Source organism: Protobothrops mucrosquamatus, unplaced genomic scaffold (genome assembly GCF_001527695.2).
Source record: "Protobothrops mucrosquamatus isolate PMUCROS unplaced genomic scaffold, P.Mucros_1.0 scaffold173, whole genome shotgun sequence".
In the NCBI taxonomy this organism is placed as follows: Eukaryota; Metazoa; Chordata; class Lepidosauria; order Squamata; family Viperidae; genus Protobothrops; species Protobothrops mucrosquamatus.
In genome coordinates this window covers 777,757-794,278 of record NW_015386533.1, presented here as the reverse complement: position 1 = coordinate 794,278, position 16,522 = coordinate 777,757, and the positions used below count along the sequence as shown (strand labels likewise).

Here is a 16,522-nt window from a genome sequence, read left to right as displayed (position 1 = left end):
AACAAAACAAATTTTACTTTTTTTGCATTTCTGAACTGCCCATCTCCTTCAATGAGGACCTCTTATTTTACTAAAATTGTTTTCTGCCTTTTAGTGACCAGTCATTGTCTTAAATTTTAAAATGTCATTTTAAGACTATAAGACACTCTGCCCTATCTATATGGTTATGATGTTTCAATTCATTTTAATTAACTTGTCCAATATTCAGCAATTTATAGGTATTTCAGTGTTTAACAACAATATGTATATTTAGGATTACAACTTTCAGTTTACTGTATTGTATTGTACAATACTACTGTATTGTTTTTGATTTGGGCTTCAAAGGAAGGATGGTTAAAGATTCAATTCTTAATGCAATCGGACAAAATATTTTTACTGTGTCTATTTTATTCAAGAACAAGGCTAAAATATGAAACTCCCCAAAATCCAAAAGGACAAAAACCTCCACAAAACAATCAAGACATTAAAAAAGAAAATGGCGGATCAAAAAACCTCAAACACATATAAGCATATTATCCTCCTAATTGAATACTGATTAATACATTACTATGACATTGATTCTTGGGAATTGGAGAAAATGTTAAGTGCTTTTGTAGATCTTGGAATTCTCAGTGGAGATTACTTTTCAGTATTTAAGGTTTCAGTTAAAAGTAAATGTTCAAAAATATCTTTTTTCCTAAAAAGAAACCCTAGCTTTGCTTTAAATACCAGATGGGATATCTGGGTCATTTATGCCCATAATTATAACAAATAATACAATATAATTGAAGAATTTTGTCCCTGTTATAATAGCTAGGTTATTCAACTAAACACCCTTAATGTATGAACTATGTTACTATGCCAACAAATAGGATTAACTGAACTGTGAGCTCCATGTTCTTTAGCATTAGAAAATATGTGAATAAGACTTATGAAACCATCTCACAAATGCTCTAATATGAAAATATCTTTGAAGAAAAATATAGACGTCAGTCAGCAAGCTGATAAAACACCGTGTTGCCTTCCTTTTTGAACAGCGGAGCTTCACCTTTTTATCCACTTGCTTTTTGAGAATTCCGAGGCCGCTTTTTAATAAAAACTACACTTCCCATGAACCTCCTTCGAACCGTCCGAATGTTTCTTGCACAGATAGGAAAATCTTTTAGCCACTGGTTAAATCAAGTGGCCAATCTGCAGAACCCTTCATGCCTCTGGCCAATCGGAAGGCTGTTGCTATCATGGTGCTGTTATTTTTAGAACTGCGTGCGCTTCTACGCCTTGCAGGCTGTTCTTCCGAGTTCCCTCCTTGTGTCTTACGTTGACGAGGATGATGCACCGGCGTATTGGTGAGAAAATAGTCCCTAATCATGCGCATTCACAGTTCAGCCAAGGGAAACATACTCTATGAATAGTTAAAATGCCATCTGACAGCCGTGTCTTGTGAGGTTTTGTTTAGGGGATGTGAGTTGATTTGCATATCCTTCAGCATTTGAGAGACGAAAATAAGCAGCAAAATATGTGCGCTGAGGTTAAATATGCGGGCTGCATGATTTAAGCGGAGGAGTAAGAGAGATCGGAGCGCAACCTTTATGCTATGACAATGTATTGTTTTGAACAGGTCCGCGAGCGACAGAAGCGCAAACGACGAAGTTGAGGCATAATCGAAACGAAGACGCTTAATTAACTGCCTTAAAATTAAATCAGTCGAGTGGGAAACGCACACATATTGCGCTTCCTTAAACGCAGCTAGTTTTTGTGGGCAATACGGTTGCCTTCAAAACAAGAAGACTGGGTCAGTCCCGTTCTCAGTGCCATGTGAGACGGCCCTCCAGCCGTAGAGGAGGCAAAAGTTGAACACCCTCCCCACGTATGCACCACCATCAACCCCTCTTTAAGGGAAGGTTCAAAGTCTTGCTTCACCAGGTCTTAATAATATTAAGAAAATTCAGGCCTGCTCAAAATAGGTAGACTTCAGAGATGTGTTACCGTCAAACACTCAGCTAGCAGCCAGTGGTTACTATAATAGTACCCTTGGATTTTGCCTTGTCTGTTCTAGAAATTAACAATGGGCAAGTTTAGGAAGGTCTGTTATGACTGACTTCAGGCAGGAGTAAAACAGACATACTTTTTTTCTCTGATATGTACATATACAGGTATTCGTTTAGTGACAATTCGACAATAATGAAAACAATGACTTATGATCATTTTTCACACTCAATGGTTGCAGCAACCTCATAGTCATATCAAAAGTCAGATGTTGGGCAACAGATGTTCAGATGTTGCAGTGTTCTGGGGTCCTGTAATCACCTTTTGTGACCTCCTGACAAGCAAAGTCAATGGAGAAGCCAGATTCACTCAACAACTGTTTTACTGACTTAACAACTGCACTGATTCTCTTAACAATTGTGGCAAGAAAGATCATAAAATGGGGCAAAGCTCACGTAACTGTCTTGCTTAGCAATGGACATTTTGGGCTCGGTTATGGTTGCAAGTCGAAGATTACCTCTATACATTGTTTGATATGTACATATATATTGTTCAAAGAGGTGTCTTTTTCTGCAGAACTTTCTCAAAAATAGGGTAAAAGTAGGCTTTGCTTATAGGCGTTTGTCATATACAGATACCAAAAACTGAGGAAGGTTTTGGAAAAGTTTGAAATTCTAAACACTGTTGGCTACATTGTAAGAGGAGAGTTATGTGTAGTTTATAGTAACAAAAACTCTGTAGATGTAGGTAATGTTCCTTTAGACAGGTAACTAATAGAAATAGGCAGCGATACCTTAAGGAATACATGAGAAGAATACTGACCATTATGACTGATAAAAGAATATTTGTAGCTCAGGGTTGAAATGAGCTTGGTTGGTTTTTTTTGTAGACGGTTCATTAACCCAACTAGGTAATATCATATGACCCGTATTTCATTGGGTAATGAAGGGTCTGCAAGAAAACAGCCAAACTCACACAGTATCAAGGACCCTTCATTATGACTGAATTAAGCCACTTGCTTCTGCTTGCACAGTTTTATTTTACCGTTTAAAATAATCTTAATATATATTAAAGAAATGGGAGGAAAAATATTTTTGGAAATTAGCATGAGTAAATTACATTTAGGAATAACCTGTTTTAAGAACTTGTTGAATAAATTGCAAAGAGTAATTATATTTGTAATTGCAATTCTAGTATGTACATCATTGTAATCTATCTTGAATATATTTAGCATGGCATCTTTTAGCATTATTGCTTAGATTTCTGAGACATCACTGAAGGATCTAAATATGAATGGATAACAAGAGTAGCTGAAAGAATATATGTTTTGTATTTAAGACTGCAGTTTATTAATGAGGCAGGCTTCTGCAAAGTTTTCATTCAAATGCACTTGTATATTAAGATCAGCCTTCAGAGGATTGTATTTTATATGCAAGGCAATGGGAAGTTACCATAAATCCATTTATAGTATTTGTGTGTCTGATGCAGGGTTGTTTTTGACCAATTCTATCCCATCAAGAGTCAACTATGCTATTCTCACATTTACTAAATTTTAAGTTACCAACTGTCCATTTGTTTCATTACAGAAAAATGGAAAATTTCTGTGATGCTACCGTGTCTTTATTAAAGGTGAATGGTAAAGTCTTAGTCTGCATTTGAGACTCTAACACAATCAGAAGATGGTGGTTACTTCTGATGAAATAATTTAGGTAAAAGGTTGAGACCTCTTACAGGTGGTCCAACTATTCTTAAGTTATTGGTACCGTAATAATGGAATCCAATCTATATTAAACGATTTATTAATACTCTTCTTAATTAATGCCAAAAATGACGCTACTGAATTATAGTACGAAGGGAGGTTAATTCAATTACACATATAGTACAAGAAAATTGCTGTAACGATAGATCGACTTACAAACATTCGCAACAAGAGCGAAGCGCACGGCCCGGCACATCGCGAGTTAAGTAGAAACCGACGTTGGGGAAGTAGTTCCGGTTCGCCCGCCCTCTCCTCCCCTTCCTTGTCCTTTGCAAGACGCATCACCATGGGTGTGGAGGAGAATATCCTTGCGCAGGGTTGCTAAGGGTGAAACTTTTCATTTACTTTGCTCACTTTGGGCCAGGGAGAGGGTGGCTTCGGGCTTCCCGCGGAGGGAGGAAAGTAAGGAAGAAGGGGGCTCCCCAATCAATATCCTCTCACCCCACTTCTAATTTGGCCTATAGAGGGGGGAGAAGTTATCGAGAAATAGCATCCGTACAATTTAAAAATACATATCGAATATACTACATCAGCGCTTTGTGAAAAAGAAAACTCCCTAAAAATATCTGGAAAGAAAAAGAAGCCACCAAGCCACCTTTCCCGGTGCTGGAAAAAAAAAAAAAAGGAAAAAGGAAAAAAGTAAGTAAATGCTTATGGCTAGACAGGGACAGGGTGGGCATAATGGAAGTGTTCCCTATAGTTCTACTATTTCCATTTCTGTTTGAAGAATGCCTTTTGGATCAAGTTGGCCGTCTCCCTTTCCTATTCGAGCTTGCTTTTCTCCGCTGCTCCTTTAAAGGACGATTTCATCGGAGCCTCTTCCAGAAGCCGCCGCTCTTCCAAGTCGGGTTCTGAGAAGTCATATCGGGGGTTCCTTCTCCGCCCGACCCCCCTCCCCTCCCCCGTTCCCTACGGGAGAAGGGCTCTGCCTTTACAAGGAAACCTTTCCTTCTAGTAATATTGTTTCCCTTAGAACCAGCAACATTGCTGATCGTATTAGTTTGAAGGACGAAGTCTGAAAGCCGTTTGGCTTGAACGATTGAAAATTACTCCAGTTCACCATTTTGTCTTCGTTCATTTTATTGGAATCGTGATCCGACTATTAAAAGAAAGCCTTATAAAACGGATTTTGGTTTAAAGAAAATACTGCGGACGAGCCTGTATTCTTCGCTTTTTTTTTCTTTTTAAGGATATCAAAATGGTAGTGAGTATCAAATAATGGAGGGGGCAGAGCGAAGAGGATACAAGGGAAAGTCGGGGGGGTCGAGCTAGGGAGTTTATTTCGTTCCATTTAGCTTAATCCGGATCAATGGCCAACGCGGCTTTGTCTGAAAAGCGGTTCCATCCCTTTTGTACTCGAATTTTCTCTCCCCACCGCCTCTTTATGATTTCGTATGTCACAAACACAGACTTAGGGGGGAAAAAAAATAAGATGCGGGTTCCCCACCCTCCACCTCCGTCCGAAGGCTTTTAAAGAGGGGTAATTCTCCCTTCTCAGTGGTTTTTCAAAAAGGCTGAATTGCGAGCCGGAGAGGCTCAGTAATAGCTGTAATCGTCCCCGCAACAATACTTAATGGATATCAAAAACGCACTTTCTGGCTTCCATCGATTCCCCCTGTTCGTGAGGTAAATTGGATTTCAGCGTTTTCTTTTGGGCCACAGACATCCTGCGGCCTAATCAGCGCCTGGGAAGCCGCGCAACCCGAAAGAGAGAGAAGCGGGGATGATGACCCTTTCAGCCCCGAAGGGAGCTAGGGGGGGTAGTCGGTTGAGCAGGCTGGCAAAGAAAACACGAAACGAGCTGGGATGGTCCCGGGTTTCTTCCAGGCAGACGGTAAAGGTCAGGTTTCAATAACCTTCATTCGGGCTCATTCTCTGTTAGACCTTTTTTTTGGGGGGGGGGGCTGGCTCCGGTGGGCTTTGAAGGCCTGTTTATACGATTCCCCTTAACGAGGACGAGAGGGATTAGGGCCACAAGCGTACCTCGACACTTCCATGGGCGACATGGAAGCCTCCGCGAGGGGCCCGGCACAAAATAGCTCTCTTGCTCTGTGGTGGCTTCTCTTCCCCCAAGGACGGCATTGGGAAGATTTACCCTCCGTCCGCGTGTAAAAGCTTGGGGGGGGGGCGGAGGAGCGTCTTAGGAAAAGGGTCCATCCTGGGGCTTACTTTCCAGGTAGGCAAGGATTACGCTGGGTGTCGGGTAGTAGATCCGTTACGGGTCTCCAGCGAAGGAGGAATGAAAGGTTAGGGTCGGGGGGTGGGGGTGGAGTGCCTTGCCAAGTGCCTGAGATCTCCTCAGACGGCCTCCTCCCGCTCTCTACGCTTTTCCCCCCACACGGTAGAGCAAGAGGGCGAGAAGATAATCGGCGATTTTAGCTGAAATGCGAAATGATAAGGGGGGGGGGGGTCGAGCAACAGAGCGCATGCGCCATGGAAAAATTTTTTTCCACCCGGCTTAGCTGAGCAGGCGCTCGTCTGGGCCAAGCTTTGGCGCAAAGCAAATGGAGAAGGGTGAGCTAAAAGACACAAAAGTAGGTCACTTAACTCGGGCGTTCCGTTTTGTAACAGATGCTGAATTCGTGAGGTAGTTAAACGGCTCCGGAGACCACCCGAATTGGGAGGAGGCCAAAGGAGCTGCTCGCAGAGGTAGGGGGCATTAGGGAGAGGCTTCGTCGGCGAATGAATGTCGGCAACTGCGCTTAAGGTAGGGGGGAAGGGTCTGCAGGCAAAGCCGCCCGAGACCTTTCGGGAGAAGGAGGGTCCCTCCGGAGAAAACAGTATCAACTTTGCACGTGTGCGGAGGCTTGGGTCCATATAACCCCTGGGTCCATATAACCCAGGGGTAGTCAACCTTGGCTCTTTTATGACTCGTGGACTTCAACTCCCAGAATTCCTGAGCCAGCTTAGCTGGCTCAGGAATTCTGGGAGTTGAAGTCCACGAGTCATAAAAGAGCCAAGGTTGACTACCCCTGATATTATAACCCTACGGGGGCAACGGATTTCGACAAAAGAAATACTAGGTCGGGCAATTTATGGTTCGGGAACGTTTCTAGGATTCGCCCCTCTGTTCTTTAGTCTTTAAATCAGATACTTTGAGTTTCTGTAAACAGCGGATTGATGTGAGGGGTCGGTTGAACTAATATTAGCACTGTTGTGTTTGGATGTCTTATCTCCTGTAAGTATATGTAACAGGTTATTAATCAGAAATTCAGATTTTTTAATTGGTCAGTATAGCTTTTATTTTTTAAAGTATTTCTGACCATCATCTTAACAACTACTCTAGATAATTAAGGACATTTTTTAAAAAGTTGTCTTAATATTCTATGTTTAAAGTATTTTACTCAATACTCTATGACTAGACAATAATACACTCCTCCCAAAGAAATAACTATAGTTTAACTGTTTGTATGCAAAACTATTGAGTAATAACATGGAGATTGTTATTTCATTTGTTGTCTCATGGATATAATTGCCACATGCAAAATAAATTGCAATTATCTTTTATAGTCTCAAGATAATTGGCTATTCTGAAATAACTTGGATCTTATTATTGAAGCTCTATAGAAAAAAACCCAAAGATTTAATTCTTTTATTAGTCTCTGAAGTCTCACTTGTCTTCAAATTAACAGTCTTAAGGATTAAGGAATTCTAATGAATGCAAATTTACTTTGCTAATAATAAAAGCTATGGCATTATTTTTCAGATACTCTCTTTCAAAATTGCTGTACCAAATTTGGAGGGTACTTTTGTATTTAATATTTTTTATTCTGATTCTATAATTTGAGTATACTAAAATGTATAATATTGTGGGGATCCTTTAAAATATTTCTTGGTACTTTTAGTCTGATGAGAAACCACATTCTATACAAGAAACTCCAAAGCAAAATAAAACATTCTTGAATAGAAACATAATGCCAAGTGACTTGGGCTGATCTGACTTGCTGTCTTTCTGTTACTTGATCTAATTACTATTAATAGATCATTGTGTAGGTCATTATTTCTTATTTCTTGGGTTTCAAGACCATCAGATTGAAAAAGACTGGGCAGTTTACAGTTTTTAAAAGAATATATACTTTTTTAAAAAGACCCATAACATGTCCACATTAGAATAAAATGGACTTTTTTAGATCCAAATGTTGCTGTTCTCATTATATTTATTTGGCAGTAAGCCCTTTTGAATCTTTAGGGCCTATTTATTCAGACGTGAACTCAAGGTGCTTTGCGTCCTGTCCTTGAGAAAGTGGCAAACAGTATTTTCTGAATAATATTTTTCTTTTTGTATGTTACTTTAGGATGACTGACAGGATAAATCTTTAGGCATAAATTATGGTATGCATGTTGTAGATAATAGCCTTGCCTAAAAATAAAAAAAACTTTCACAGTCATAAGTTACTTTCCTAAATGTTCTAGTTTCTCAAAACAATGATTTCACAGGACACAGATTAAAACCATTTTGCATACTTGAGCTGGTGTGTTAGTTGATCTTGCCTCCCAAGTTAAATAGGCATATTCAATTAGCTTTGGTATAGCTTATTATAATCTAGTTGCTCCTGAAGTACAAACTCTAAGGTCTTGGGTTCTGCTATCAGAAATAATTTCATGGCTATCCCCATTCAGTTGGAATTATTTTAGAAGAAGCTTCTGTATTGGTTGCAGTAACAATACAGGTAGTCCTCAACTTACAACTGTCAATTTAGTGACTGTTTGAAGTTACAATGGCACTGAAAAAGTTGACTTATGGCCATTTTTCATACTTACGACTGTTGTAGCATCCAATGGTCACATGATCAAAATTTGCTTGGCAACTGGCATGTCTTTATGATGGTTCCAATGTCCCGGGATCATGTGATCACCATCTGCGACCTTCTGTCAAGCAAAGTCAATGGGAAAGCCAGATTTACTTAACAATCATGTTACTAACTTAATAAGTGCAGTGATTCACTTAACCACTGTGGCAAGAAAGGTCGTAAAATGGGGCAAAATTCACTTAACTGTCTTGCTTAAAAGTGGAAATTTTGGGGTCAATTGTAGTCACAAGTCAAGGACTACCTGTACGCTTGAAGAATAGAATTTTTAAAATCTTGTATATATGCTCCCATTTACATTTTGATGCAAAGCTCTGCTTTATATTTTAAGAGATTTGCTAGGTTAAAACAAAGACCTGTTTTTTCTAATATCTTAATTTCCCACAATGACTTAACTAGATACCTATGGAAAGTCCACAAACAGGACATGAGGGCGGCCCTCTTCTCATTGGTTCACAGCAGCTGATAATCAGAGGTATGCTTCATGTTAACCTGGAGATAGCAAATAACCTTCTCAATTTAATAGCCATTTATCATTTTATATTCCCTTTGACAATCTCTAGGTTTTAAACCTTGTAATTGTTGGAAGAGGAGGATATATTGCCAATCTTTCTATTTCTTTCCAACAAATGTACAGTTCCCATACATACCTGCTCCATAAATACCAGAAGGTCAAGATGAAAGGAATGACACTGGAGCATGCATCCTTATCTATTTTTCACAAATTGAACTGACATTTGAAGGGTGCTGTCTCAGATTACTATTTTGTGGGAAATTCCATAGTTTAATTACTGTAAGAGATGATGGTTTATTAAATACATCACCTTATGTCCTTTTGCCACACAATATGCTTTCAAGTATTGGTACACAAATGCACTTGCAATTAGAAATGGCAGGTATGCTGGCACAGATGTCTAAGAATGAGGTTGTGACTGAAAAAAGATTATAACGTAATTTTTCTTCCTATTCCTCAATTGAATGCTGTTCTAGTCCCAGATTTCCAGTGGGCTCCTAGCTTCTGAATATCAAATAGTATATCAGAAAAAATACTTGCCATAAACCACCATATTTTGTAGGGCATTACTGAAATTCAACTCTAGTATTCATTTTTTGAATATTTTACGGATCCAAAGCAGGCTATTGACTAAGATGCCAATTAAAAACTAGATCTGTTACATTGCAGGTAAATTGGTGATACATACAACCCTCAATTTAAATAATCTTACAGACCTTTTCTAGGCACTTAAGAATATAATTGGGTAGAGTAAAACAATGTCGATTGAAGTATTATTGAGAGACACAGCAAATCATTTGGTTGTGTAACCCCCCCTATAAAGGAGAAGTTTGGTTTAAAGATTTTTTTTAAACTGGTCTGCATGCCACACAGGAACCATTAAAAACATTAGATACTTGCATCTTTAAAAATGACAGTTTAATTGAACATTCCTGGGGCCAGAAGATACTTGTTAATTCCTCTCCAATATTTTTTGTTCATATGAAATGATGCTAAGGAATGAAAGTTTCAAATATTTAATTGTTTGTTATTAGAACAACAGGGATGGAAGTCATCACTATTTGTTTCTCACTTTATCTCCTTAAATGTATTGAACTGCTATATCTAATAGTTTAAAATGAAATTTAAATGTAACTTTGACTGTTACATTTAGTATCAGAAATTCAGGAGGCAGGTCTATCAACATATCATAAATTGGGTGGTTGTGGTAAATGTGCTTATTTATATCATTTGTATCTGTACAGAACAGACTGTTCCAATCTTAAATACCGTGAGTGTCTGAAGATACCAAATATCTAGATAGATAGATCAGAGTAGAGTCATTGGGTGTCATGTGACATACAAGTTTAACGTTTTATTGTTATTATAATATAAAACTTAAATGTTTCCACACTATTTTGAAGAAAAGGAAATTGGGTAAAAACTTACAAAATGAAATTAAGCAATTCAGCATTTATATTTCTTATTTCTTAACTGCTCATCTCAAGAGGGGCTCTGGGCAGTGTACAGTGTAATAAATGCAGATCAAATATAGCATGTATATAGGCTAAGATACATATTTATTGGAAGCATTAGTTGTGAAAAGGATCTTGATATTATACTCAAATCCAGATTGAGTTATTTATTGAGAAGATTTATATGGCTGCCCACTCACTCTCAGTGACTCTGGGCGGCTTACAAATAATAGTGATTACATGACTAGAGCTATAGTTTTCAAATCATGAGAAACAGCATTTCCAATTCTTTTCTGTGCAAATCAACTCTTCCCTGGAAGACTTGCATATATTTCTTGGAACTGCATTTTAAGAAGTATAAAGATAAACTGGAATGTATTCAAATGAGGTAAAACAATGCAATTAATGTTGTGGAAAACAAGTCATCAAAAATATGACGGATGCTTAGCCAGTGGATCGTAGATTTGAACTAGATCACTTTAAAGGCTCTTTTCAGTATAGTAATGTTATATATTCACACATGCATATATAAATATATAGATTTGCATGTACATAATGTGTAGGCACTCTAAAACTGTACTCAGTATGCTGTGCTATGTTAAATTTCTATTGGAGGACATGGCAATATTGTATATTATAATCAACACATTTTCTTTTACAGATGCCCTGGTTTTCAAAATCTCAAATAAATAACACTTGGCACATGAGAAAATGTGACTTGAATTTTTTTATTAACTTAACTTTGGAGACAGCCCAATAGAAAAAAGAAATTGTAGTGCCAGTTTATACACTCAAGACAGTAGTACGTACTTTCTGTTTTCCAAATCACTTTATGTCCCAGATCAAAAAATCTGTAAAATTTATTTGACAAATCTGTACATTTGATTGAAAAATAAACAGTGGAATTAGTTAGTATTTTAAAATCCCATGTAGGACTACAATCGCTCTGAAATTACGTACTATTTAATATGTAGCAATTGCTTTAGCTAATTTTTGAACTGTTTTAAAACAGAATTATTGCTCTGCCATAATATTAAATATACCATATTTATTTCTTTTCTTCCTTTTCTCTTTTTCCAGGATTGTTTGGAGCCAAAATCCATTTATGGTTGTATCCTTTGTCTATTTTTAATATACTGCCCTAATTTGCTTGCTGTAAAGGGAGTATGCATCTAGAGATCAAAGTTGCTCTGAACTTCATCATCTCATATCTGTACAACAAGCTTCCACGGAGGCGAGCTGACTTGTTTGGTGAAGAGCTAGAGAGGCTGCTAAAAAAGAAATATGAAGGTCACTGGTATCCAGAGAAACCTCTGAAAGGTTCTGGCTACCGTTGTGTTCACATTGGAGAAACTGTGGACCCCGTAGTAGAAATGGCAGCCAAGAGGAGTGGACTTGCTGTAGAGGATGTACGAGCCAATGTTCCCGAAGAACTCAGTGTTTGGGTTGATCCCTTTGAGGTCTCTTACCAAATTGGTGAGAAAGGGTCAGTCAAGGTCCTCTATCTGGATGACAGTGAGGGCTGCAGTGCAGTTGAGTTGGACAAGGAGATCAAGAGCAGTTTCAATCCTGATGCACAGGTGTTTGTACCTATTGGAAGCCAGGACAATTCCTTGTCTAATTCTCCATCTCCATCTTTTGGTCAGTCACCTAGCCCTACATTCATCCCACGATCTGCTCAGCCAATTACTTTTACCACTGCTACATTTGCTGCCACAAAGTTTGGCTCAACTAAGATGAAGAAAGGTGGAGGAGCTGGAGCAAGCACCAATGGTACAGGGGTTCCACAGCAGCCACAACGTTCGGTCCGTTCACCCACCAATAGTCTGCTGAAGCACAAAGGCCTTTCCCTGTCTATGCATTCTCTGAACTTCATCGGGGGCAGCCCAGCCCCTCAGTCTCAACTCTCCCCCAATGCCAAGGAGTTTGTTTACAATGGTGGATCACCAGGAGCCAGCAGCCTCTTCTTTGATAGTGTAGCCACTGAAAACCAGGCTGGTAGCATTCCTCCTCCATCACAGTTCAGTGCCAGTAATGGCAGCAGCTTTGACATGGCTCAGGTTTTTGGTGGAAGCACCAACAGCCTTTTTCTGGAGAAGACACCCTTTGTGGAAGGACTCAGCTACAATCTGAATGCCATGCAGTATCCCAGTCAGTCGTTCCAGCCAGTGGTTTTGGCCAACTGACCACCACATGAGTATTCTGGGGAAAACCACTTCCAAAAAAAAAACAAAAAAAAACCTGAGAGAAAAATAATTAAGAAATATTTGAAATCTTATAAATATAACTTCTTGGAAAGAGATGAACCCTAACCTGTTGTGTCATGCCAGGGAGCGCTGCTGAAGCACTGATTCTTTTTAAAACTTATATTCTGTGCTCTTTCCTACCCATTGTTGTATGTTTAATGAAAGAGGCTATCCTTCTTGGCCCAGCAGTGGTTGGAACCAGAGTTACTTTATTTAATCTCCCATGCTGCTCATTGGAACTGGTCCTCAAATATGCTTGCTGTGAGGGTGGCCTTGTTCAGGTGCTGTCATGTTCATCATACCCAGATGTCTTGAATTTTCTTAGTTTTTCAAGTGGCCTAGGGTAGGGATGGGAAATGATTAAATACCTCTGGTCGTGTAACATCTCAAGCACTTCCCGGGGAGATTTGTGATAGACGGTGGGATAAATTAGTTAAATTTCTTAGAACTCTCAGATTTTATAATCCTAGAACAGAAAACAAAGTTTATCTTATGCTAACTGGTGATGACAGGGTCTTGCAGTGAAAATATTGTTTCCCTGGAAATTCCTCTATCTAGAGGATAATGTAACATCTGGGACAGTATTTTGCCTCAGGCTTCCTACGAGCCTCTTTTCTTCTCTAGTCTTCTTAAAAGCTAGACTGTGGTGGATTTTAGGGAAGCTCAGTCCCGTTTGCTAATAATATGACAAATAAATAGAACTCTATATGAAAATTCTTCTGACCTGTGAAAAAAAATTATCCTTGTATATTGCACTCATTCAAGAGTAAGTGTGAATGTTGGTTTTCTGGTGTTTTGTGCCTGAGCAACATCTGTTGATGTTTCTCTGGATTAATCAGTTGGAAATTTTGCCAGGTTCCGTGCTCTTCTGATTAATAGCTGACCATTTGGTTACTAGTTCTCATGGAAAAGATGGTTCTCCTACTTTCAAATATTATAAGCACTACTTTTGACAGGGATGAAGGAGTTAGTGTGTAGGCTACTCTCTGAATGGATGGTAAGAGGGTTTGCACTTTGAATTTCACATTTCCTAGGACTTTTGACCAAAAATATTACATTTTTTCATCGGAAAGGAATCGGGTGTTCTTGCATACCTGTTCCGGCTTAAAGTTGTTCCATCTCAAGGCTCTGCATCAGGGATGAAGTGGGCTTGCCATAGAATATCCAAGTGATTTGAATGTGGAGAAAGTGTTCACTGATAGAAATATAGAGTCTGCCCTTTCCTTATTATTGTTGGAGAGCTAGGAATCCCAATTGTATTGTGTTTCTCCTTTCAGCTGGAGAGGATTCCAGAAAGAAATAGACAATAGTGGCCTTCTAATGTTCAGTTTTTTTGCAAACCAATTGACAGAATTTGCCTTAGATAGGAAACCTTCCCCATCTATGCCTTATGGAATGATTATGAGTCCCAGAATTTACTTAACTATGGTAATAAGTAAGCAATCTTTTTAAGTAGTTAACTGAGGGAGCAGTGAAGTTAGGAAGAGGAAACTGATTGTGTATCCTAGTTAGACAGCTTTACATCCTCTCTGCTCTCTTCTACAGCTCAGTTTGGGTTGTATTAAATTTTGCTTCTACAACTTCTCTGGCAAAGTCTTGTCAAATAGATAAGCTAAAATATATGTTCTTCTACAGCTTGACCTTTTAAGTTCCCCCTCCCCACTCCTTCAACCTAAATTAAGGATTCCTTGCTAGAATACATATGAGCCTTAACTTCCAGTTGCACCTATCCTCCAGAGAAGGGTAACTATTTTTAATGTGTTAAATATCATGGGTTTAGTTATGGGAAATGTTTCCTGCCTAGGCATATTGTGGGATTGATCTGTAAGATATTTTAACATGCCCCTAAAGTGAGTCCTTTCTTTGCTTCCTCCCTTTTCGTGGGACAAGGAAAGAGGACACTAAAAGTATATTGAACACTCTGCCTGTTTTTTCATGCACTCAGTGGATAAAGAGGGAAAGTGCACAGTAATGGTGAAACTGCACAGGGCTGAAACTTAAAACCTGAACAAGACTATTACAAATTGTTCAGCTTTATGCTTGTTCATGCTTTCCCCTAAAAGTACCACTGCCACCCACTTGCCCCTGTGGAGTGTATTGTAATGTAGACTGCCTAGTTATTACACTGGACTTGAACCACATCTTCCTCCCTGGTAGAGACTACCCACCTAGCATAATCTCCTCTGTTTATTCCTGTAGCAGAGAAAGATGCCACAAACCTGCTTTTAGGGATTATATGCATACCCTGCTAAGGTTTAGAATAATAGGGAGGAAGTCTCACTTAGCACCTGCAATTTGTGATGTTTGACACTGCAATGTTTGACACTGCTTTATTATACTCGCTTTTGGAAAAGAAGTCTACATGCACAAGGAAGAAAGGGGGAGAGGGACCAACCTCTATTTCCTAAAGGAACACACAACTGTGCTTCAGAAGCATTTCCAGTGCTGACAACAATGAAACTCACGGCCTCTTTTTTGGTCTTCTTGTCTCAAGAGTTGGATGTTTGGCTGCAATTTTATTTTTAAGACCTGCACTAATTTACCTGGTTTCATAGGAAGAAAAAAATAATTTTTTTTAACTTTTATTTTTATGGGTTTGTGTTAATTTTTTGTTGTCTGTTTATATTGAATAATTTGCTACATTTGTAAAATGTAAGAGGTATATATAATATATGTATATTTCTAACGTACAAAATGAAACTTTTCTTTTCGAAATTTTTTCTTAAGAGGAGAGAAAAATATTTTTTCAGGAAAATTTTAAAAAAGCAGCAGTGAAAGCTCCTTTTTTCCCTTGCTTCCCTCCTTCCTGACCCTTTTTGAAGAGTGAATCAATAACATGTGATCTAAAGTGGACGGATGAACACAAAGAGGACATAATTATGTATGTTTTTTAATGCAGAGGTCCATGCTGTTCTTGTTCGTCTCTTTGGTTTTCTTGTTTTTGTTTTGTTTTTTTACAGGCAGAGGGCCATTGAGTAGGGATTCAGAGGGGGTGGGGTTCTTTTTTCTTTTTTTTTCTCTAGCAAAGGAGGAATACAATCAGCGTTTTGTATTCAGAATGTTGTGCAATATTTTGGAACAGGACATTGGCATGTCTAAAGATTTAGTTAAAAACAACAAAGGTTGATCAAATCTGTACAGTTTCTATTGTTCCAGATTTTTTTAAGTTTGTATTAAAAGCATGATACATAATAGCTTCTTGTCCTGTTGTTTGTACAAGCTCATAATGTTTAAGGATATAAAACAAGACTTTCTTTTTGGATTTGAAAATAGACATGATTCCACATAGTGCTGTGGTATACGGGAATGTGGGAAGCTGGGGGGGGGTGAGGGGAAACTTGGCTCTTTTTCTGAGATGTTCCCCAGAATAAATGAGGTCTAGTTTTAATATCCCCAAGTTGGACATATTTCTGTTAATTAGGCTAAAATCAATTGGTCTGAAGTGAATCTAATTTATGACAATTCAGAGTTTTGCAATAGCATAATTTAAAAGTCAAATGTTATGTACATAACCTATATTTGTCTCAAATATGTCTTTTTTAACAGAGCAACTTTTTGTTTATATACAATTACTTTCCACCGAGTTCATCAGAGTAAAAATTCACATCTCTGTGTTTTCATGTGAGACAGTCATCTTTTATAAAGAGTTGATTATGTTGTTGAAACCTTTGCTCTTTGAACTAGATTTTCTTTTTTCTTTTTTAATTTCTCGACATAAAATTGTGATATTTTTACTTGCCAAACTTATACAGTTATGAGAATAGAATGAAAACCCG

At 38.4% G+C, this 16,522-nt stretch overlaps 1 protein-coding gene across 1 annotated transcript; it reads left to right on the top strand.

Annotated features, from left to right (window-relative positions):
• Positions 1–6,274: 6,274 nt before the first annotated feature.
• On the top strand, positions 6,275–12,745 carry TOB2 (transducer of ERBB2, 2). Its single transcript, XM_015813601.1, has 3 exons — positions 6,275–6,373; positions 8,932–9,007; positions 11,581–12,745. Exon 3 carries the CDS (start codon positions 11,667–11,669, stop codon positions 12,684–12,686), a length of 1,020 nt encoding a protein of 339 aa, XP_015669087.1. The 5' UTR covers positions 6,275–6,373; positions 8,932–9,007; positions 11,581–11,666; the 3' UTR covers positions 12,687–12,745.
• Positions 12,746–16,522: the final 3,777 nt, after the last annotated feature.